The sequence below is a fragment of the Ranitomeya imitator genome, chromosome 3 (genome assembly GCF_032444005.1).
Source record: "Ranitomeya imitator isolate aRanImi1 chromosome 3, aRanImi1.pri, whole genome shotgun sequence".
Lineage (NCBI taxonomy): Eukaryota > Metazoa > Chordata > Amphibia > Anura > Dendrobatidae > Ranitomeya > Ranitomeya imitator.
The window spans coordinates 430,409,888-430,435,485 of record NC_091284.1 but is presented as its reverse complement, the minus strand read 5'-3'; the positions used below and the strand labels follow the sequence as shown (position 1 = coordinate 430,435,485).

General features: G+C 42.1%; 1 protein-coding gene across 4 annotated transcripts in view; it reads right to left on the bottom strand.

The window, feature by feature from the left end:
* Nucleotides 1–262: 262 nt before the first annotated feature.
* The window catches only part of POR (cytochrome p450 oxidoreductase), a 67,981-nt gene continuing 42,645 nt past the window's right edge, over nt 263–25,598 (bottom strand). For all 4 annotated transcript variants that reach the window (XM_069757275.1, XM_069757277.1, XM_069757276.1 and 1 more), the window contains 11 exons: nt 23,938–24,062; nt 23,530–23,619; nt 23,205–23,303; nt 22,580–22,696; nt 20,707–20,825; nt 19,735–19,916; nt 11,648–11,797; nt 8,503–8,770; nt 7,178–7,323; nt 6,237–6,322; nt 263–2,192 (listed from right to left, as the gene is read on the bottom strand). In XM_069757275.1, the coding sequence (XP_069613376.1) occupies nt 2,048–2,192; nt 6,237–6,322; nt 7,178–7,323; nt 8,503–8,770; nt 11,648–11,797; nt 19,735–19,916; nt 20,707–20,825; nt 22,580–22,696; nt 23,205–23,303; nt 23,530–23,619; nt 23,938–24,062 (1,527 nt within the window). In that variant the 3' untranslated portion in view covers nt 263–2,047. The remainder of the gene's footprint in view (nt 2,193–6,236; nt 6,323–7,177; nt 7,324–8,502; nt 8,771–11,647; nt 11,798–19,734; nt 19,917–20,706; nt 20,826–22,579; nt 22,697–23,204; nt 23,304–23,529; nt 23,620–23,937; nt 24,063–25,598) is intronic.

The following is a 25,598-nucleotide window of genomic DNA, read 5'->3' as shown; positions in this document are numbered from 1 at the left end:
CATGCGCCTCCTTTGGTAGTCCTTTTCCCAAAGCCCATCTCCGGCATATCACTGGATAATGCACTCTGCTCAACACCTTTTGAGATCCCAGCAGGGTGCTGCTCCTGCCGCACTCCTGAAGCGGCACTGTGTATGATTTATATGTTTGCAGCCAAAACTGGACTTGGACAAGCTTGAAGTTCATTGGCAGGTTCTGATTTATTCCATGGAACAAAATATAATGAGTTGCAAGGACGAAGGAAACAAAAGGCATACACGAGTGTAAATTTAAGATGTATATTTTATTTCAAAGGTTAATGTATATTTAAAATTATTTACAATCAATTGACAATATCATTTTATTAAAAGCTTATTTTGAAAAGGGCAAGAAAAAAAATGAATTTTTGTTTAAACACAATGGACACAGGAAGAAGGTTAAAATCATGGGACATCAACAGACCAAAGAGAAGATTGCATAAAAAAAAAAAAAAAAACAAGACAGACCATACATAAGATAGCATGAAAAAAACAAATCTGTGATGACAGATAGAACCCTGGAGGAACCATGACTACGACTAGTCCACCTAGTTCTGTGTAGTATCAGGATGAAGAATTTTAATGTGACTCCTGAAACACATATTACAATAGCCCATAGGCTACAATACTAGAACATGAATGCCAAGTTTGAAGAGTCATCCATTTAATTTCTTCTTGTCTGATGGGATTTACAGATTATACACAAAGATGTAGGGGGAGGGGAAAAAAACAAAAGAAAAAGAAAAAAAGTGGGCAGACATGTCCATGTGAATGCAGCCAAAAAAAAACAAAAAACAACATTTATACCTTTTATCAGGAGGTCCTGTAATTTCTCAGTTTACCCATGATGTCTACCACACTTCAGAAGAGCCATTTACGCACAACCTATATTACCGTGACCTTGTCAAATCTCCTGAATCAAGTTACTGTGCAGCAAACTGATTCAACACAATCCCATCTCAGACGAATACAAAGTTCATCCAGAACTATTCAGACTACAAGATATCGTGAAATAAATAAAGGTACGGGGGGAGGGGGGGATGGGTATCTACAACCGTTTGCATTTGGGAATGATTGGTTATCGAGTCTGTCCAAGAAAAATCATAGAAAATGTTTAGAATTAGATCTCGGATGTAACAATCGATCTTTAGACGCAGGTATGATTTGGGATGCTGAAATGTAAATGCAGCGCAGCAACCCTCCGGACAGCTGTGGCTTTTCACAGCACGTCAGGCTTCATCTGAAAACCCATGATAGTCGTCTTGTATAATAAGGAAAACCTCTAGAATAAGTGGGGAGATGCTCCAATAAACAGACATAATATACAGTAGAGTTATTTATCAAGCTCATCTCATGATAGCAATTAATGGACTGGAGAAAAGCCTTGAATGTATAAGGCACAAAACAAAAAGCTTTTTTCTTTTTACAGTTTTATTAATCTTATTCATGATCTAATATGGGGAGAAGAACTTAGGAGGTTCTATTTATACAGTCAAGCCTCAATCTACCAGTTCACGCAGATAAAAACTGACATTCTCCTTTCTTTGTATTTACGGTAATAAGCAAAGTTGCACAAAGAATTGTATACCTTCATTTGTGAAACTAGTATCAAAAGTTAAAATATTTCAGATGCGTGAACGTAGGATAGATTGTAGCTCATCCGCTGTTAACTGGAATATAATACATAAAAACAGACACATGATAAGAAAAGTATGACATGTGAATGACAAAAAACAAACAAACAAAAAAAAAAAAAAAACAATTTTCTGAACAGCACATCCTTTGACACAAACTACAACTAAATAAAAGTCCATGTGCATCAAACCGGCTGACCATGGATGTCCTACTGGCCTGAACAGTTTGATTGGTACAAAACATAATTTGAGGGGACTATATTTGAAATAGTACTACACCAGCAGCATCACTTAAAAACAATTCTAAAAGATAGTGTCTATTCGATTTACGTAAACTGGCTCATGTAGATCTCTAACAGTAGCTCTAGACAGTCCTCCTTTGGTAGGCTTTGGGTGAATTAACTCCAGACATCCTGGGAGTAACGGCCCTTGGTCATTAGTTTTTTGATGTAGTCCACTGCCTGGCTGTGATCCATCTTTCCATACTCTTCGACAATGTCATAGAAAGTGTTCTGCACGTCGCGAGCCATATTGCGGGCATCACTGTAAGGCGTAAATAAAGGCAATGATTACTCATGCTTAACATCAAGGGATATTAGAGGGAGTGTGTCAACAGAATATTACCTATTATTCTATTCTTTAAATACGGTTTTAACACCTTAACTCCCTCCCCCCCCCCCCCCGAGTTCTTTTTCAGTTTTGCCTTTTCGTTTTTAGCTCCCCTCCTTCCCAGAGCCATAACTTTTTTTTATTATTACGCAAATATGGCCATGTGAGGGCTTATTTTTTGCGGGACGAGTTGTACTTTTGAACGACACCATTGGTTTTACCATGCCGTTTACAAGAAGTCGGAAAAAAAATTCCAAGTGTGGTGAAATTGCAAAAAAAGTGCAATCCCACACTTGTTTTTTGTTTGGCCTTTTTGCTAGGTTCACTAAATGCTACCTGACCTGCCATTATGATTCTCCAGGTCATTACGAGTTCATACACACCAAACATGTCTAGGTTCTTTTTTATCTAAGTGGTGAAAAAATTTTCAAAACTTTGCTTAAAAAAAAAATTGCCCAATTTTCCGATACCCGTAGCGTCTCCATCTTTCGTGATCTCGGGTTGGGTGAGGGCTTATTTTTTGCATGCTGAGCTGACGTTTTTAAGGATACCATTTTGGTGCAGATACGTTCTTTTCATCATCAGTTATTGCAATGTTGCGGCGACCAAAGAAAATGTAATTTTGCGGTTAATTTTTTTTTTTTATTGCTACGCCGTTTAGCAACTAGGTTAATCCTTTTTTTATTGACAGATTGGGCGATTCTGAACGCGGCGATACCAAATATGTGTGTCTTTGATTTTTTTTATTGTTTTATTTTGAATGGGGCAGAAGGGGGGAGATTTGAATTTATATTTTTTTGTAATTTAAATTTTTTTTTTCCTTCACTTTTGCCATGCTTCAATAGCCTCCATAGGAGGCTAGAAGCTGGCACCACTTGATTGGCTCTACTACATAGAGGCAATGCTCAGATCCGTTCTATGTAGTAGAATTACAGCATTGCTATGTGCGCCGACCACAGGGTGGCGCTCACAGTAATCCGGCATCAACCACCATAGAGGTCTCAAGCAGACCACTGATTGTCATACCGATGCGCTGATGACCCCCGATCACGTGACCAGGTCACCGGTGAGCGCATTTCCGGCCGGATTGACAGTGGCATTTAACTAGTTAATGTGTGAACAGGTGCTGAACCTAGAGTCGCCAACTCGTATATAGTTAAGTAAATAAGGCAGCACACTGCAGCGCTAAAACATGCAAACTTGAAAACACGAAATTTGAACTGCATTACTGCACTAGAAATATGAAAAATGAGAGCTTTTAGCGCATAAAAATGGCCAATTTTATGTGTACCTGGTAGCCTCTTTACGGCATCTCTCTTATACCAGGTCCTACGCTTGCCTTACCTCGCTGAGAATAAACGTCTCCATCTGAATGGGTACATGTGAAACCTCTTCTTAGACTAAAATTCTCTCTCTCTGTGGAGGGGTATTGGACCTGCTGTAATTAAAACACCTGAAGCTAGGAGGCATGTACCCATTCAGATGGAGACGTTTATTCTCAGCGAGGTAAGGCAAGCGTAGGACCTGGTATAAGAGAGATGCCGTAAAGAGGCTACCAGGTACACATAAAATTGGCCATTTTTATGCGCTAAAAGCTCTCATTTTTCATATTTCTAGTGCAGTAATGCAGTTCAAATTTCGTGTTTTCAAGTTTGCATGTTTTAGCGCTGCAGTGTGCTGCCTTATTTACTTAACTTTAACTAGTTAATAGGCGCGGGCGGATCAAGATTCTGCCCGTGCCTATTGTGGGCACATGTCAGCTGTTCAAAACAGCTGACATGTCCTGGCTTTGATGCAGGCTCACCGCCGGAGCCCACATCAAAGCGGGGGTACTGCCATCGGACGTACTATTCTGTCCGATTGCAGAAAGGTGTTAATGATTTTTTTTTTTTTTAATTCAACGTTATGTAATATTTTTCTATTAAAAAAAAAAAAAAAATCTTCTAACTTTGACCCGGATTCATATTCTATACAGAAGACTTTTCATTACAGACAGGATCACAATAAGAGGTAATACCATTTATACCAGTGTTTCCCAAACTCCAGTCCTCACAGACCCCAACAGGTCATGTTTTCAAGATTTCCTTAGTATTGCACAGGTGATGGAAGTATCAGGAGTTCTCTCACTTGTGCTGCAGTATGGAAAGTCTATAAACATGACCTGTTGGTGTCCGTGAGGACTGGAGTTTGTGAAGGGAGAGTGGATGATCTGTGATGTCTTCTTGTTGTCGTTGGTATAGATCAGTATTTCGCAATGTCCTTTACCCTAACAAGAGCGCTCATTATATACTTCAGTAAAGCCAAGTAGTATCTGAGTCAGCCTATTGCTGCTAATCTATAAGTGGCTTTCCTAAAAGAGAATTTAATACAAATAGTCATATAAAGAAGAAAAAAAAAAAAAAAAAAAAAAAAAAAAAAGACTGAAGGGTAAATATCAAAAAGGTGCTGTAAACCCTGACCCCCAAACAGATGTAAAGAGAAATTAGGTCATTAGCCTAGAAAGCCCTGTCTCCGCACAAAGATCTTTGATACCATCAACTTGAAAAGAAAGGGTTGTCTGACGCTGCTCAGTTCCTCATCGGTGATGGCACATACAGTACTGGCAGGCATCATGTACATTTCCTATTCTAATGAATAAGACGTGCACAAAAATGGCAACTGCGTACCTGCTGGGCTGCAAGTACAAGGTCCCAAAGTCATTGACATCACTCACATCCCGTTGCGAAAATGAGAACAACCTCTTCCATTTTTCAAGTGGGCCTAAACTAAAACTCGATAAAAAGTTGTACCATTTTGTGGGTACAACTAATCTGGGATCAGCAGTAAACAAACCTGTGAATTGCGCATTACCCTATTACTTTTCCCCTCCCGTCTCCTACTTTTAGCTAATGTACCAAGTATTAGGAAAAAGGGAGCAGATGGAAGAGGGTAGCAAATGAGAACAGGATCAAATTACACAACTTTTGTTTTTAGTCAGCAGTCAGTGTTTTGCTGCCCCTTTGGACTTTGTTTGACCTTCTCTCCCTCTTTACATAGTGTACCAGATTATTGGTGGCTCAGTGGGTAGCAATGTTGCTCTGCAGTGCTGGGGGCCTTGGTTCAATTTGCATTAAGGGCGACATCTGAAAGAAGTTTGTATATTCTCCCTGTTGTAACGTGCTAGGTCATTGTGGCAGTGACATAAGCAGACATTCCACATAAAGAAATTGTGGGGCTTTATTTTCAGCCAAAAAGGTAACAAGCAGTAAAGAAACCAAAACAAATATAGACTCGTCCAGCTAAGTGCTAACTAACATACCACACCACGCGACCAGGATGTTCGTCTCCTCCTCAGGAACACATCAGTCTCGGAGGCTGTGACACTGAGGCTTTTTTTCGTCAGCCTTTCCTGTGTCAGTAATAACATGACCTCTCTCAGCTGAGCTGGCTAAGCCTCCGGCAAAACCAATACTAGAGCGGGAGTAGGAGTGATGAGTCCCACCACTAAATCCTCCTTATCACTCAAATAAAACGGCTCAGCACCTAAGCTGCTGCCCCAACCAGTACTAACCGACTTAACTTTCTGGGAAACATATACACTCCAACCAGTATCTTCCAAGTCGGTCGCCTTCACTGTGTTTGCATGGGTTTTCTTCCCTACTCCAAAGACGTACTGATGGGAGCTAAGGGGATAATGATGATTAGGTCTGTAAAGCGCTGTGTAATTAATGGCTCTACATAAGTGAGCATAATAAGGTCTGATCAAAAAAGATGAAATACTGTTCAGTTTTATATTTTGGACATTTGCCCCGTTGAAGTCATGATGCAGTGTACATAGATGCCTTATAGCATCTCTGGCTCAGAAGGTTTTTCAGTGAGAAGCCAAGGCGCACTAGAATTACCTTCTTCAGGAGTGGAAAGAAAACCATGCTATAGAGAAGGGAGCTACAGATACCTGGACTTCCATATTGAATGGAGTCCTATACACAGGACACTTACCCGCACACATAGATATGAGCATTTTCCTCACTAATCAGCTTCCACACATTTTCCTTGTTTTTCTTTAGAAGATGCTGGACATAAACCTGTAAGAAGAGATACAGATATAAAACTATAGAGAGCTAGCCCCTTCACCAAATCATGACCTACTAATGTAATTCTAGATATAACACTTTCAAGTGAAAAATGCCATTAAATGGTCAATGGTAAAAATCTAAAAGCTGCACATATAGATACTGCAAATGGTTTCCTAAAATATTCCAAAATGTGAATGGTGCAGAGAAGTCTGGTAATCCAGCATGCTGCCTGATCCATGTGGACATGTATAACAGTATTAGGCATCATTCAGACGTACGTATTTTGTGTTTTTTCACGATACTGCACTTACCCATTATAATCTATGATGCTATTCACATTTTTTTTTTGCTGTGCACAACTCAAAGACATGTCAGTTTTTCTCCGGTATCACGAAAGAAAAGGGCCAATACAAGTCTATACGTTCAGTAAAAAAAAAAAAAACGTACAGCACACGGATGGCAATAGTGTATGTTTCGTGTTCAACAATGCAAAGGATGGGAGAAGCTTTGTCATGGATAAATGAGTAAGTGACAAACACTGATGACACCAGTACCATTTTTCACACGGACGTGTGAATGAGGCCTTATTCGCTTAAGACTGACATGGGCTAAGTGCAGTCCGTGGACCACATCCAGCACTTTGTCGGTTCCTATCTGGACAAGGACTGTAAACATGAACAAAAGTAGGGGCATATTCACACTAATTCTTGTGTTGTTATCTTAGACCCTTACACTGGCACGCTACTCAATTTACCAGTGTGGAATATTTTAATGATCCATATTAGTCAGAAATAAATTAATTTACAGGAATGGGAGAAGGACAATACATATTCTCAAAATCCAAGTGACTCTTCAGTGCTTTACCTTTTCGTTCTGATCCCGGGAGAAGGCAACATTCAGCTGGGTGAGGACATCATCTTTCTTAAATTTAGCAAGTTCTTCCTTGTACAGATAATCTTCACTTTCATACCGGCAGCCATAATACAAGACTGTTTCTCCAACCTCTTTACCTGCACAACATAGCAAAAAGGTCAAACTCACCACCAGATCACAGGATTGTCAGCACCGGGATATTCCGGTGAATTCACACACAGAATTTTCTGTAAATGGGCCATTAATCTAAAATGTTAAAAAAAAATACAGGGTTTGCCGAAATCTGTGCGTTTGCCACAGAAACAACCCCATTCAGTTGGAACTGATGTTCAGTCAAGAATTTCTGAAACAAATCTGCTGCATATGAATACGTCCCGAAGAAAGGACAATGACAGGCTTGCCATTAGACGTACATCCTTCCCATTAACTAAACAAGACTACTTTGGGTGAAGAAAACAGTATGACCCCATTTTACTCTCTATATCCCCCCACCTGATTTCAGTTTGAGAAGTTTAATAAATAACAGACTCTTGACCCAGAATTTTTTTTTAGATTTGCCTTATGTACTGGAGCTCCAAAAACTGATCTCAAACTATATGATATGGGAAGCTCATGCATGTCATTTATGTCTGTATCTTCATATAGAAATCATCTCCAGAACTAAGTAGACCAAAAATATCCATAATGCATAGGCTGATAAGTGATCAGATGTGCAATTGGTCCCCTTTTTACCCTTTTGGTAGAAAGAAGAACCTAAATGTGAGTGCAAATATATTACAGGAATAGTAAAGGGTGAGAAAACATGAAAAGAAAAGTTACTGCACCACCCTCCCTTGGGGTCCTTGGAGGTTGTATGGGGAAAGATAACAGTTGAAGGCTTTGATTTTTCTTTCTGCACCTATATTATTTGAAAGCTAGCGACGCTAATATAACAACAACAAAAAATGTAGTTCTTATTCTCAGGGTGTAAAGATGGTGACTGCGGATCGGGTGCACCATGTGAAAGAAGGGAAAAGTGAAGACAGGGGAGAGAAAGTATAATTAATTCATTTATTCTAAATGTATAAGTGAAGAGCACCAGGCAGTGGGTAATACAGGAAAAGGGCCAGGATGGGGCCAAGACAGAGGACATTATTAGAAAATGAGGGCCGGGACTGGGGAATTTATTACAGGAAGGGGCCCCGATGGAGGACAACAGTGAGAAGAGTGCTGCAGAATAGAGCAATCAAAGATGTATGTGTTATTTTCTGCAGAGACGAGTCCCTGGCTTGAAATCAGAACGATTTATAAATCATGGGCTTAGTACATTCACTCACCTTGCTGTTTCAGCCATTCCCGCTCTTGGATGAATCCCACAAATGGAGCGATACCTGTGCCAGGTCCAATCATAATAATCGGTGTGCTGGGTTTGAATGGCAGTCGGAACTGAGATTTACGGACATACATGGGTACAGATGATTTGTGGCCATTGTCCGTTGGCTGCTTGTTTTTAAGCCAGTTTGTAGCAACCCCTTTGTTGTGTCGTCCAGTCTTGGTCTCATATTCTACTACAACCGCGCAGATGTGAATGGAGTTGGAATGGACCTATATTACGGTGCACAACAGACGTGAAGGAGAAAATGCTGAGCCAGTCTTTACAATAGCAATAGTTATTATACAATAACACAATTATATATACACAAAGCTGCAACGCCATCATCTAGGCGTCACAGGGAATGTTCCCTCAGCAGTACAAATGTACGGGTAACTATGGGGAACACATCTCTGCGTCAGGGAGTGTGTGTATATCAGACTTCCCAAGGAGCTCACCTCCTCATATAGAAGTATTGAAGTGTCTGCTATAGTAGAGAGTAGTATAGTAGCACCAAGGAGGAAGATTTAGGTGTCCTTTTGTAGTTATTGGCCATTGTACTGAGGAACTCTAGATAGGACGTTGACCAATGTGCACTTAGGAACCTATCGATAGGACACTCCATGTTTCTTTGCCATTATTTATAAGTGATAGGTATGACTTATGGAGTCTACTCCCTCATAGATGACCTTATTATTGTACCTGCATATTTATCCCTAAATGGACCCATAATTACCCAGGGGTAGACTACTTTAACAGGGGGAAATATTTTTTGTGTTTGTACAGCCAGAGTGCGTGATGCAAGATTGCTGAAGGTAAAGTGGGAACCCCTGGATCTAGGTATACTGTAGTGAACCTTTGGCTATTATACCTGTAATTAAGGCTCTGTGGGTCACTACTGATGGGGAGAGGTGTAAGCTGGAGGTCAGTCCTAAGGGGGACTCTGGATGTTGCTGGATGCAGAGGTGACCCTCTATCAGGGCCGAATATGGCTCTCAAGGTAAGAAAGGTTGGGAACCAATCTCTCATTTTTAACACTGCACAACTTTATATTTAGTAGCAATTGTGCTTTGTGTTTCAGCTTTGTCCAACTCAAATGACTTGCCAAAGCTTTACATTGAGATTTTATCTAATGGAAAATGATGTTCAAAGGTGAACATACAACAGATCTTCAGATAGACAGGTTAATATAGGTGTCTGATAAGGTGAGGAAGGTCGCCACTCCCTAGTCTAGCTCATTGAACACTCATAAGAACACATCATCACGCTTTTTAACAATCTATTGGTACTATAGGGCAGTAGGGTAAGAATTAGTGAGGAGCGAATATACTCGTTACTCGAGATTTCTCGAGCACGCTCGGGGGTCCTCCGAGTATTTTTTAGTGCTCGGAGATTTAGTTTTCATCGCCGCAGCTGAATGATTTACATCTGTTAGCCAGCATAAGTACATGTGGGGGTTGCCTGGTTGCTAGGGAATCCCCACATGTAATCAAGCTGGCTAATAACTGTAAATCATTCAGCTGCGGCGATGAAAACTAAATCTCTGAACACTAAAAATACTCAGAGGACACCCGAGCGTGCTCGGGAAATCTCGAGTAACGAGTATATCCGCTCATCACTAGTAAGAATCTTAATTTCTTTGTCTTGGGGAATAAAATAATGAGTACTGTTAGGCTGTGTGCACATGGTCAGGATTTTTTGTGGTTTTTCGCTATAAAACCGCAAACAAAACGCATACATTAAGCATCCTATTATTAGAATGCAATCCGCAATTTTGGTGCACATATTGTATTTTGTTTTCACGGCGGAATCGCATTCCAGAAAAAAACGCAGCATGTTCATTCCTTGTGCGGAATCGCGGGGATTCCGCACACATAGGAATGCATTGATCCGCTTACTTTCCGCAAGTGGCTATGTCCACCATGCGGGAAGTAAGTGGATCATGTGCGGTTGGTACCCAGGGTGGAGGAGAGGAGACTCTCCTCCAGGCCCTGGGAACCACATAATTGTTTAAAAAAAATAAATAATGAAAATAATAAATCGTGATATTCTCACCTTCCGGAATCCCCTGCAGTCTTCCCGCTCCTCGCGATGCTTCCGTTCCCAATAGTGCATTGCGAAAATGACCTGTGATGACGTAGCAGTCTCGTGAGACCGCTACGTCATCTCAGGTCATTGCCGCAATGCATTATTGGGACCAGAGCATTGCGAGGAGCGGGAAGACTGCCGGGGACGCCAAAAGAATAGATTTTTTTTTTTTAATTATTTTTAATGTTCTATCTTTTTACTATTAATGCTGCATAGGCAGCATCAATAGTAAAAAGTTGGTCACATTTGTCAAACACTGTTTCACAAGTGTGACCAACCTGTCAATCAGTTTTCCAAGCGATGCTACAGATCACTTGTAAAACGCTAGCATTCTGCAAGCTAATTATGCTTGTAAAACACTGGTTTTTAGTGGGAAAACGTATGCCAATTCTGCATGCATTATACTTGTGGCAGGAGTTGCGGAATTGCCGCGGCAATTCTGCAAAGTGTGCACTTAGCCTTAGCGGATCTTAAAGGGAACCTGTCACCCCTTTTTTCCGATTTGAGATAAAAATATGGTTCAATTGTGCCTAAGCTCTGCTTTGCAGCTGTACCTTTCATATCCAAAGTCTTGCCATGCAAGGGAGCATAGAACGTAATGAAAAATGCGGGCGCATGCGCAATAGTGATTTTATGCTTTGACCACAGTTGGGCAATGCATACTGCGCAGGTGCTAGAGGCCAATTCAACTGTACGGGATCTGTGCTATTCACAGATCTCGTTATGTCAAGCACACCGAGGAGCGGTGGGAGAGACAGCGAATAGGCCCCGCCCATCGGTCCGGGGTAATTTACATACGAAAACGGAGAGATTACAAAGGTATTTTATAAGCAAGGGTTGGGAATCGGGGGATATGAAAGGTACTGCTGTAAAGCAGAGCTCAGGCACAATTGAACCATATTTTTATCTCAAATCGAAAAAAAGGGGTGAAAGGTTCCCTTTAACATGGAAGACATCGATATAGACAAAAAGCCATCATTATGGACAGGCTACTTGGGTTAATTAGTATCTAGATAACTTACTTTTGAAGAGGAGGCAATAGAGTAGTAACGGGCCTGCAGACGTGGTAATAACTCACAAAGATGATCAAGAGGAGGACGCAGGGAAGGCATATCTTCGAGAATCGCCAAGATATTTCTCCTTGCTTCCAGAACCCAATTCAGGTACAAAGCCTGGACAAGAGGAAATATACTATGTATTAATATAATAATGCTCAGCTTTTTTGCCCAAAGTTCCACATAACATAACTGTACTTAAAATACAAAAGGTAACATTAATTGAGCATCTAAAAAATGACCGCAGGTTGAGATATTGTTAAAAAGGTTGTCAGGGACATTTACACCGATTGCCGTAAGTCACCAATATCTGATCGGCGTGCGTACGATATCCAGCGCCGCAACTGAACACAAAGCCAGCAATGGTACCAGCTCATCGGTGGGGTTCCTGGATGTTGCACCAAAGTGCGGGAGTCAGGCAGGTTCAGAATGCTACTATCCTGCAGACTAACACCATATCTGCATGTTAATAATGATTTTTTCACGCGACTGGTTCCCTTTAAGGGTATGTTCACACGTTCCTGATTTCCATCCTTTTTTTTTCAGGACTGTTTTTTTAAAAACTGCAGCTCTTGGCAGAAAACGCAGGTCCTTTTTTTGTCCTTTTTTGATCCTTTTTTTGATCCTTTTTTTTTATGCAGTTCTCTATGCAGAGTCTGTGTTTTCTAGGAAGTTTTTTAGGGTAATGGCTGAAAATACCCTAACCCTACCCCTAACCTTAGTGGAAAAAAAAAAAAAAAATTCTTAATTTTTTTTTTATTGTCCCTACCTATGGGGGTGACAAGGGGGGGGGGGGGTTTTGGTTTTTTTTTTTTTATTTTGATCACTGAGATATAATCTCAGTGATCAAAATGCACTTTGGAACGAATCTGCCGGCCGGCAGATTCGGCGGGCGCACTGCGCATGCGCCCGCCATTTTGCAAGATGGCGGCGCCCAGGGAGAAGACGGCCGGACGGACACCGGGACAGTATAAGGGGGGGAGATTAGGGCACGGGGGGGGGCATCGGAGCACTGGGGGGGCATCGGAGCACGGGGCGGTGGGATTGGAGCACGGGGGGGGGGGGGGGGGGGGGGGGTTGGGCAGCCACACTCCGCCCACGCACTTCCGCCCGCTTCCCCGCACTTCCTGCTGCAGCGGTTCTGCACCACAAACCGCAGTAAAACCCGCAGATATTTTTTTCATCTGCGGGTTTTACTGCGGGTTTGACCTCACAATGGAGGTCAATGGGTGCAGAACCGCTGCGGCTCCGGAAAAAGAAGTGACATGGTACTTCTTTTTTCCCGCAGCTATTCAGCGCGGCTTTTTTTTTTTATTTTCCGCATTGTGGGCACAGCAGTTCCTGTTTTCCATAGGGTACAATGTAATGTACCCTGCATGGAAAACAGCTGCGGACCCGCAGCGGGAAAATCGCGGCAATTCCGCATGAAAAAAAGGATCGTGTGAACATGGCCTAAGAGAGAAAAAAAAAAACAACAACAACACACACTTATGCACTAGATTTCTCCATATATCTCTGTGCATGCCCTTAACCCATTCGGTACACTTCTATCTTAACCCTTTCCGAGTTACCCTACTCTTAGATCTCCAACCTTAAAATGGGTATGCTCATCTCCAAGATCCTATCAGAAAATGTAGTAGGTGTAATAATATTAGCAAATACTACCAACTGGAAATGTGGTGTAGCTCTTCACATTCGCTATGTCGCTTTACCAATGTGCAGGCATTGAAGGAGCTTAGGTATCCATGGTCACGACCACTCATAGTGACTCACTTAGGAATCCATGGTTACGACCACTGACAGCTAACTAAGCTACTGCAATGCCTGCACAAGGGGTAAGATACATAGCGAATCAGAACAACTATACTACATTTCTAATTGGAGGCGTTTGCTAATATAATAGATGGTAATACCTCTAAGTCTCCTTAGGAACAGTTAACATTGTCAAGTAAGGGTGGCTTCTTGGGTGTGTATAAAATATAATGGGAAACATTAGTATTGAAATATTAATACTTAAAGGGTATATCTGGGACTTTACAAAAATAAAAAAAAAAAGTACCTAAGCACCATCAGGCAGGTAATTACAACCTACCATGCACAGAGTGATCACAGATGCTTCTGCTGGGGATACAGCTGCCTCTGCTGAGGCGACTGGGTCACGAGGGGCTTCTTGCGTCATTCTGACTGACAAACGGCTCCCCTAGTTAGGCAGCAGGAATACGGCTGTCAAATTAGAATGATGCCGGAAATCCCGCACCGTTGACAGAGCGGAGTGGAAGAGAAGCCTCCGCTCTGTAGACGCAGAGGCTTCTGAATCCCTGCAAAACCTAAACACCACAAGGATCCCTAAAATATAACTTTTATTGAACGATAGTTAAAAAAATCTCTTTTCATAAACAATCAAAAATAATAAACAACAACAAGTTATGTACCTGTTAGGCCCTAGGGAGTCACTGCACTTAGCCCTACCTGGCAGTGGGGGTTGGCACCCTAATTTACTGCGGTAGGTGCCCCATCTCAACGTCGACTTACCCTCAAAAAATCCCTAGAATCCCCTAAATTAGGAATCCTAAAAAGTCCTAGAAAATCCCTATGGGGAAAAATACTACCTAACAGTGGGGGTAGGCACCCTAATGTGAAGCGGTAGGCGCCCCCACTCCGCGTCGACTGACCCTAGGGTCCCTATAAAGTCCCTAAATGGGGATAGAAAGATAAAGAAATGTCCCAAAACACCCCAACACCCAAAAATAAATAAAACAGGATGACAAAAACAAAAAGACGAAAAATTAACAAAAAAATATAAAATCTTGCGTAGATACACAAAAGTATTTATATATCAGGCATCTGTAGGTAGAACAGAGTATGCCCCACAAAAATACAAAAGATAGATGAATGAGATGCAATAATATCAATATCAGGTCACCAAGTAAAAAACAAGTCTTCACATAGATTTAAAAAAAAAAAAAAAAAAAAAAAAAATAGATATAGGTGTCAGAAAAGGGAGACAGACTAAATCTAAATATATACTACTAGATGGTGGCCCGATTCTAACGCATCGGGTATTCGTGAGTGAAATATATATTTATTTATTTCTCTCTATCTAGCAACCACATAGTATATAGCACAGGCCACGTAGTATATAGGAGCCATGTAGTATATAGCAGACACAGCCCACACAGTATATTACACAGCCCACGCAGTATATTACACAGCCCACGCAGTATATTACACAGCCCACGCAGTATATAGCAGCCACACAGTATATAACACAGCCGACGTAATATATAGCACAGCCCACATAGTATATAACACAGCCCACGTAATATATAGCAGTGTAGGCACCATATCCCTGTTAAAAAAAAAAAATAAAAAAAAATAGTTATATACTCACCCGCCGGCGTCCAGCGAAGCTGTCCCGTTGCGCGCGCTGCTGCCACCAGCTTATGTTCCCAGCGATGCATTGCGAAATTACCCAGACCGCTAAGTCTTCTGGGTAATTTTGCAATGCATCTCTGGGAATGGAAGCTGGCGGCAGATGAAATGTGAGAATAGCAGGGTTTTTTATTATTATTATTATTATTATTTTTAACATTAGATCTTTTTACTATTAATGCTGCATAGGCAGCATCAATAGTAACAAGTTGGTCACACAGGGTTAATAGCAGCGTTAACGGAGTGCATTACCCGTGGCATAACGCGGTCCGTTAACCCTGTGTCAGCGCTGACTGGAGGGGAGTATGGAGCGGGCGCCGGGCACTGACTGGACAAAAGTAGGGAGGGACTAATTCTCGGCTGGACTGTGCCCGTCGCTGATAGGTCGCAGCCGCCAAGCGACGCAGGATTTCCATTAGACGGAAGTACCCCTTAGACAATTATGAGAGATATATATATATATATATATATATACACACATATATATATATACATACAGTGGTATATATATATATATATATATATATATATATATATATATATATATATATATATATATATATATATATATATATATATATATATATATATATATATATATATATATATACACATATATATATATACATACAGTGGGGCAAAAAAGTATTTAGTCAGTCAGCAATAGTGCAAGTTCCACCACTTAAAAAGATGAGAGGCGTCTGTAATTTACATCATAGGTAGACCTCAACTATGGGAGACAAACTGAGAAAAAAAAAATCCAGAAAAATCACATTGTCTGTTTTTTTAACATTTTATTTGCATATTATGGTGGAAAATAAGTATTTGGTCAGAAACAAAATTTCATCTCAATACTTTGTAATATATCCTTTGTTGGCAATGACAAAGGTCAAACGTTTTCTGTAAGTCTTCACAAGGTTGCCACACACTGTTGTTGGTATGTTGGCCCATTCCTCCATGCAGATCTCCTCTAGAGCAGTGATGTTTTTGGCTTTTCGCTTGGCAACACGGACTTTCAACTCCCTCCAAAGGTTTTCTATAGGGTTGAGATCTGGAGACTGGCTAGGCCACTCCAGGACCTTGAAATGCTTCTTACCAAGCCACTCCTTCGTTGCCCTGGCGGTGTGCTTTGGATCATTGTCATGTTGAAAGACCCAGCCACGTTTCATCTTCAAAGCCCTTGCTGATGGAAGGAGGTTTGCACTCAAAATCTCACGATACATGGCCCCATTCATTCTTTCATGTACCCGGATCAGTCATCCTGGCCCCTTTGCAGAGAAACAGCCCCAAAGCATGATGTTTCCACCACCATGCTTTACAGTAGGTATGGTGTTTGATGGATGCAACTCAGTATTCTTTTTCCTCCAAACACGACAAGTTGTGTTTCTACCAAACAGTTCCAGTTTGGTTTCATCAGACCATAGGACATTCTCCCAAAACTCCTCTGGATCATCCAAATGCTCTCTAGCAAACTTCAGACGGGCCCAGACATGTACTGGCTTAAGCAGTAGGACACGTCTGGCACTGCAGGATCTGAGTCCATGGTGGCATAGTGTGTTACTTATGGTAGGCCTTGTTACATTGGTCCCAGCTCTCTGCAGTTCATTCACTAGGTCCCCCCGCGTGGTTCTGGGATTTTTGCTCACCGTTCTTGTGATCATTCTGACCCCACGGGGTGGGATTTTGCGTGGAGCCCCAGATCGAGGGAGATTATCAGTGGTCTTGTATGTCTTCCATTTTCTAATTATTGCTCCCACTGTTGATTTCTTCACTCCAAGCTGGTTGGCTATTGCAGATTCAGTCTTTGCAGCCTGGTGCAGGGTTACAATTTTGTTTCTGGTGTCCTTTGACAGCTCTTTGGTCTTCACCATAGTGGAGTTTGGAGTCAGACTGTTTGAGGGTGTGTACAGGTGTCTTTTTATACTGATAACAAGTTTAAACAGGTGCCATTACTACAGGTAATGAGTGGAGGAAAGAGGAGACTCTTAAAGAAGAAGTTACAGGTCTGTGAGAGCCAGAAGTCTTGATTGTTTGTTTCTGACCAAATACTTATTTTCCACCATAATATGCAAATAAAATGTTAAAAAAACAGACAATGTGATTTTCTGGATTTTTTTTTCTCAGTTTGTCTCCCATAGTTGAGGTCTACCTATGATGTAAATTACAGACGCCTCTCATCTTTTTAAGTGGTGGAACTTGCACTATTGCTGACTGACTAAATACTTTTTTGCCCCACTGTATGTATGTATGTATATATATATATATATATATATATCCAATACAAAAGGAACAGCCAGACAGCACCACTGCCAGGAAGAACATAGTGGGAACCGCTCACCTGTGTGAAGCCAGGATGTCTGATCTTGGGTGCGTAGCTCCGCTGGAGAAAAGTCCATATGAAATGGTGAATATATAAGAAAATAGAGTGCACTCGCCGATCATCCAGTGCAGGAATCTTTATTCAAACATCGTGCTGTACATCTTCACGACCGGGGGTGCTGTACAGAGAGTGCGGCAAAGCGGGACGACGGCCGTTTCACGCCTGGCTGGCGCTTCAACGGGTTAGAATCGGGCCCGATTCTAACTCATCGGGTATTCTAGAATATGCATGTTCTCATAGTATATTGCCCAGCCATGTGGTATATTGCCCAGTCACGTAGTATACAGCACAGAGCATATTGCCCAGCCACGTAGTATATTGCCCAGTTACGTAGTATACAGCACAGAGCCACATAGTATATTGCACAGCCCACGTAGTATATTGCCCAGTCATGTAGTATACTGCCCAGTCACGTAGTATATTGCCCAGTGACATAGTATACAGCACAGAGCATATTGCCCAGCCACGTAGAATATTGCCCAGTTACGTAGTATATTGCCCAGTTACGTAGTATATTACCCAGTTACGTAGTATATTACCCAGTTACGTAGTATATTACCCAGTGACGTAGTATATTACCCAGTGACGTAGTATATTACCCAGTGACGTAGTATATTACCCAGTGACGTAGTATACAGCACAGAGCCACGTAATATATTGCCCAGCCACGTAGAATATTGCCCAGTTACGTAGTATATTACCCAGTTACGTAGTATATTACCCAGTTACGTAGTATATTACCCAGTTACGTAGTATATTACCCAGTGACGTAGTATACAGCACAGAGCCACATAGTATATTGCCCAGCCACGTATGTCACAGGTTAAAAAATAAACATATACTCACCTTCCGATCCGAGGGCCCCTTGTAGTTCTGTCAGCCAGCTTCCGGTCCCAGGGTCTGATGACGTCGCGGTCACATAACCATGATGTCATTGCAGGTCCTTCTCGCGTAGGCGCGCAGGACCTGTGATAACGTCGCGGTCACATGACCGTGACGTCATGGAAGGTCCTTGTCGCATACCATCCTTAGCACCGGAACGTCGCAAAGAGCGGGAAAGGCGCCGGAGGAGGAGTATATGATGATTTTTTATTTTTTAAATTATTTTTAACATTAGATCTTTTTACTATTGACGCTGCATAGGCAGCATCAATAGTAAAAACTTGGTCACACAGGGTTAATAGCGGCGGTAATGGAGTGAGTTACCCGCGGCATAACGCGGTCCGTTACCGCTGGCATTAACCCTGTGTGAGCGGTGACTGCAGGGAGTATGGAGCGGGTGTCGGGCACCTGACTGCAGGGGAGTAGGGAGGGACTAATCGGACTGTGGCCGTCGCCGATTGGTCGCGGCAGCCATGATAGGCAGCTGGCGAGACCAATCAGCGACTTGGATTCCATGACAGACAAAGGCCACAACCAATGAATATCTGTGACAGAAAGACAGACACGACAGATGGAAGTGACCCTTAGACAATAATATAGTAGATATATTTATTTTTTTTAAAGTTTGGTAAATTGTACTGATCTGAAGAACAATGTCTCCAAGTCATTGTTATCACACAAAGAACGCCGTAAAAACAAAAAAAGTCGGAATCTTTATTTTCAACATTTCACTGCACTTCCACCTTCAGTACATTACATAGTAAAATGAATGGTGCCATTCAAAATAGTAACTCGTTCCACAGTAACAAAAAGCAAGCTTTCATATTTGTAGGTCAAGTCAAAAAAAAAATAAAAAAAAATAAATAAATAAATAAATAAATAAATATATATATATATATATGAGAAAAAAAAATTGCAGAAAAATTGACAGGTAGGGGATAACATTGTAATTTTATGGAATTGTAACAAAGACTTAATGCGAGGTATCATGTTGTCCCAGTGAATTAAATATGAAAAATATTACATGTAGCTTGTGAAGACGTACAAAACCCTTTCACTGCCAGGGATGCAGGTTATAATGGCTAGGACTAGAAATGCTTGCGGTGACTAGAATATAAAGTATAGAGCTTAGGTCATTGATGAGAGCCATAGGAGTGAACAGCTAATCATTGCAGATCCACACTTGATAAAAATATGGCCAGCTATACATTTCTTGTACATCAAATATTACAGTATTACAGGGCTGACCCAAATGCAACAGAAAAAAAAGCCGCAGATAGCAGTACTGTGTTTGTAAAAGCAAGTAAACAAGCAATTTGCGAATTCCTTCCTACCCAACAAGGCTGGGCGATTCGCTTACCTTGCCGTCAGGTGCAGAGGAGGCCATTTTACGCAGATTCTCTTGATCTTTTGGATCAGTGGCATACTGGGCAAGCTCATAAAGTACGTTGGTGCGAGGTGGATTGGTTATATCCAAGTAATAGGTGAGAGCTGTACGGTATGTGGTAGGGCAGGGAAACGGATGCTTCTTGTTGGATTCCTCTGCAGGAAAAAAATGGCAAAATATTAAACCAAATTTCAAAGCACTGACTAAAAATGAAGAATGTTGTTTTAAAAGGTTCCTTTCTTTTTGCTGGGGGCATGTGTTTTATGAATCAATGAAGGAACTGTGCGTATGTGAGAAGAAGGAGCAGTATACATTATGAGGCACTATATTATTGCTCCCGTAACGGCATAAAAAAGTGCTTCAATGCGACTTCCTAAGGCATTAACCTGGCCACACACATTAGATGTCTGTTGGCGAAAAGATGCTTCATCCAACGGCCGCCTCTCCCACTTGGTTTAGCGCTCCTGTCTTCTATGAAAAAGACGCTGACAAACATCTCTGCCAGCAAGTTGTCTCCTGGAGAACTAATTAAGCAGCAGTCCAATATTGGATATGCCAAAAGCGACATCTTCCCCAATAATCAGTTGCCCGACGACCCCATACAGTGTCGGCCCAACCCGTCATTATCAGCTGACATTAGTCTTTGCATGGCGGATTTTAAGTGTCATACATTTTTTTTTTACATATAAGTGAAAGAAGCCTAGAAGAACTGTGTATTGTGCTGTTGAGTCACTCATCACTATGGTCTTCATATTGTGAAGCACAGATACCAAGTTCCAGTAGATAGCACAAAGTCTGTGTAATCTGTTCTTATCTGCCTTTCCTAGAAAAGCACACGCAGTTCAGAACATCACATGCAACAGGCTATGCCCTGCCAGGACATTAGGCTTGTATGGAGCTTGGTTGTAGGAGGTCAAGGACAAAGTTTACCTTAGAGAAACTTACCATCAAGGTTGTTCAGAGATATCACAATGTCAAGGTCTACTCCCAAGATTTCTCCAAGTTTGTTAACTATTGAAGACTCGTTAGCTGGATAGACTGCCACGTGATCGCCTGACTCATACCTAAAATGACAGACCGGATTAGGAAAGAGTATTTTAAGTGAATGCCTTTTAGGCCATGTTCACACGTTCCTGATTTCCCTGCTGTTTTTTCTGCACTAAAAACCGCAGCTCTTGGCAGAAAATGCAGGTGCGTTTTTTGGTGCGTTTTTTGATGCGGTTTTTAGTGCGGTTTTTTTATGCAGTTTTCTCTGCAGAGTGTGTTTTCTAGGAAGTTTTTTTAGGGTTAAAATGGCTGAAAATACCCTAACCCTACCCCTAACCCTAGTTCTAACTGTAGTGGGGGAAAAAAAAAAAAAAAAAAAAAAAATCTTTATTTTATTATTGTTACTACCTATGGGGGTGATAAAGGGAGGGGGTCATTTACTTTTTTATTTTATTTTGATCACTGTGAGGTTATCGCAGTGATCAAAATGTGCCTGGAACGAATCTGCCGGCCGATTCGGCGGGCGCACTGTGCATGCGCCCGCCATTTTGGAAGATGGCGGTGCCCAGGGAGAAGACGGACGGACGGACACTGGGAGGCCCGGTAAGTATAAGGGGGGGGAGATGAGGGCACGGGGGGGGGGGGGGGGGGGGGCGTCGGAGCACGGGGGGGTGGCATCGGAGCATGGGGGGGTGGGATTGGGGAACGGGGGGACAGCCACACTCCGCCCACGCACTTCCTGCTGCAGCGGTTCTGCACCACAAACTGCAGAAAACCTGCAGATATTTTTTTTCATCTGCGGGTTTTACTGCGGGTTTGACCCTCACAATGGAGGTCAATGGGTGCAGAACCGCTGCAGTTCCGCACAAAGAAGTGACATGGTCCTTTTTTACCGCAGCTATTCAGCACGGCTTTTTTAGTGAATTTCCGCATCATGTGCACAGCGGTTCCTGTTTTCCATAGGGTACATTGTACTGTACCCTGCATGGAAAACAGCTGCGGACCCGCAGCGGCAAAATCGCGGCGGTTCCGCAGTAAAAAACGCATTGTGTGAACATGGCCTTAAGGAGTCTCTAACAATACTGTTATCAACATTATCAGACATAAGATCGTCTGCAAATAATCGGATGTCATAACAGACATGAAAGTAGAAGATAATCTTCGCCTCAAAGTCTGAGGTAGCAAATCTCTTCATCATAATTATCAGTCTAGTTAAAATTCACTCACTACAAATTGTACTTTAGAGATATTCCTTTAATACAAGATCTTTAAGCCACTGGTTCTTAAGGTCATCACAAATTCTTATTTTAGTAGGTTTCAACACGACTGCCTCTCAAATTCCCTTTTAGCTAAGCTATCAATAGACACTGGCCATTCACACCATGACGTACACCATGAAGTTCCACATTCTGGCTCGCAGATGGCAGAGAACCCCTTATGGGTCTTCCATATACATTAATTGGGCACATTTGAGGTGTCAGACAAACCATATAAACAGCTGCTCCACTGCTATGGACGACCTTTCCTAACAGGTCATCAACATCAGCTCGATGGGAATCCAGCACCAATCAGCTGTCCTCAGCACGGTTGGATGGTACCAGTTGAGGAGCTGAGCACCGTCAATTGTGTAGTGGCCGCAGCCAGGTTATTCATTCTAATAGGGGTGGATCTGCAGTACCTGGCAACAGTACTTCGATGTATACTATAGTGCACACACAGATATAATATATGTATATTTCCAATCTATAAATATATTTACTACACACGTCTGCACGATCAGAGTAAAATGTAAACTTGCAATTTTGACATTAGGATTAAAATACAAAATTACCTGATCTTTGAGCCAGTAATATCAAGTTCCAGATGCATCAAATGTCTTTCTCCAGCTTGGTTAAGTTTTCGGTTCACAGATACAGTGGCCAGGAATGGATTTTTGGCATCAAAAGGTCTGGATGGAAGAAAAATGTTCAATCTCGGTCCAAAACACTAGGTTTTATAAAATCACTAAAGGCCTCCCGTGCACATTGGCTGAAAGTCAGACAAAACCCAGACGATCATCTGATGTGTATGAGAGCCTCCCATTTGTCTCCAGACAAGTCAGGGGCAAATGGAATTTCAACGGCCAATGAATTTGCTTTTAAGACAAACGTTAAAAATAAATAAACCCTTGGCCGAGCAGAGCGCTCATGTGCGAGATGGAGTCGGTAGAGATAGTTGTTGGCTGAATGTATGTTTGGCCAATGGCTCTCTAATGTGCATGGTCAGCTTACGACGTGTTTTTTAGTGTCAACTTGATGATATGACAACAAAGTACTAGGAGAAGGGACCCATATTTAAGCATAGTCCTGTCCCTTTCCACCAAAAAATGCTGGCATGTGACAGTGAGTGTAGGAACAAATACAAGCTCCAAGAAACGCAACTTACAGATGGGAACTGAAACAGTAAAAGAAACTTACGGTTTTTGTGTCTCGTAGCTCTTAAGACGGCCCATCTCCCCAGTGTAGACCTTATTCATATTTTCATCTGTGTGCACGACAAGTTCATACTGACGAATACTGCCACGAAAAGAAAAAGACGACGAGTTTACATTTGGGTACAGCCACACTTCCTACTTTATATATCATGTCTATGTGTAAATTAGATTAGCAGCAAGTATGAATAGTTTTTTGGGTGCTTATTTTTTTACCAGGAAGGGCACCAAGAAGTGGTACTTTCTCATTTACTGTGTGGCCTAGGCTACAAAGTCACAGGAGACTAAACAAGGAATTAGCTGCATCTTACCTGGATTCATCACCCGTGGCTTCAACACCAAAGTGTTCACACACTGCAGGCCAAAACTGCTCCCGCCATGTGATAAAATCTTCCTCCAGACTGAGAGATGAGATAATGAGAAACACAGTTAAGGATTAGTTTTATTTACAGAGGATAGCCACCGGAATGCAGAGGAGCCCAATGATGGGAACCACTAATGTTTCCACAAATTAAAGTGCAGAGTGAATTTGGGAAGAACAGCAAATTGTGCATGTCAGAATATCAGTCATCGAAATCTGCCACTTGTTTTATGGTTCTGAGCTTCACAAAGCACTGTAGCTATCAGATGGTATCTTGCAACAACTTACTGTGACGAGAAAAAACCCCAAACTGTTTTCTATAGCACTTAAAGTAAAATTGTGAACACGGAGCACTCACTTGCCATCATCATCTCCACTTCCTAACTCAAAGATTCTTTCAGCACCCAGCTCTTCCAGCCTTTTGTCCACATATTTGCCCATGGCATTAAAGTGCTCATACGTCTTATTTCCGAGGCCAAACACCTACAAAAGGAGGAGAAAAGATTCTTAAACTCAGTGGTAAAGAAAAATAAATTAAAAAAGTGTGGAAAATGAAGCAGAGATTTTTGGTACCTATTCCAGGCTTTTCACCACTTTCATGCATGTAAATATCTTAAACAATAAACTTTTAGAACACATACAGTGTGTGTATGTATGTATATATAAATATACATATAGTTATATGTATGTGAATATACACTGTTTAAAAAATAAAGGGAGCACTTAAAACCGCATAATGTAACTCCAAGTCAATCACACTTCTGTGTTATTTGACACCAATTGTTAATCAATTTCTCCTGCTGTTGTGCAAATGGAACAGACAACAGGTAGAAATGATAGGCAATTAGCAAGACAACCACTATAAAAAGGAGTGGTTCTGCAGGGGGGGGGGTGGGGGGGGACCACAGACCATTTCTCTGTTCTCATCCTTTTTGGCTGTTTTGGTTACTTTTGCATTTTGTCATTGCCCTCACCCCTAAAGGTACAGTAGCATGAGGCAGTGTCTACAACCCACAGAAGTTGCTCAGGTAGCACAGCTCATCCAGGAAGGCACATCAATGCGAGCTGTGGAAAGAAGGGTAGCTTTGTCTGTCAGTGTCCAGGGCACGTTGCAGATATCAGGAGACAGGCCAATACACCAGGAGACGTGTAGGGACCGTAGGAGGGCAATAACCCAGCAGCAGGACAGCTACCACCTCCTTTGTGCATGGAGAAACAGGAGGAGCACTGCCAGAGCCCTGCAATATGAACCTCCAGCAGGCCACTAACATCCATGTGTCTGCTCAAACTGTCAGAAACAGGCTCTATGAGGGTGGTACGAGGGTCTGACATCCACAAGTGGGTGTTGAGCTTACAGCCCAACACCGTGCAGAGCAATTGACATTTGCCAGAAATTCGACATTGGCCTCATGTGGTCATCACGGATGAGAGCAGGTTCACACAGAGCACATGACAAGAGTCTGGAGACACAGGGGAGAACGTTCTGCTGCCTGCAACACCCTACAGCATGACCAGTTTGGCAGAGAGTCAGTAATGGTGTGGGGAGGCATTTTTTTTTTGGAGGGCCATACAGCCCTCCATGTGCTAGCCAGAGATACCCTGACTACCATTAGGTAGCGGGATGAGATCCTCAGACCCATTGTGAGACCCTATGCAAATGAACTGGGCCCTGGGTTCCTTCTGATGCATGACAATTCCAGGCCTCATGTGGCTACAGTATGTCATTTGTTCCTGCATGATGAAGGCATTGATGTTAGGGACTGGCCTGCCCGTTCCCCAGACCTGAATCCAATCGAGAACATCTGAGACATCATGTCTTGTTCCATTCACCAAGGCCACGTTGCACCTCACACTGTCCAGTTATCTGATGCTTTAATCCAGGTTTGGGAGGAGATCCCTCAGGAGAACATCTGCCACCTTATCAGAAACATGACCAAGCGTTGTAGGAAGGTCATACAGGCACGTAGAGGCCACACACCCTACTGAGCATCATTTCCTTGTCTTGAGGCGTTTCCACCG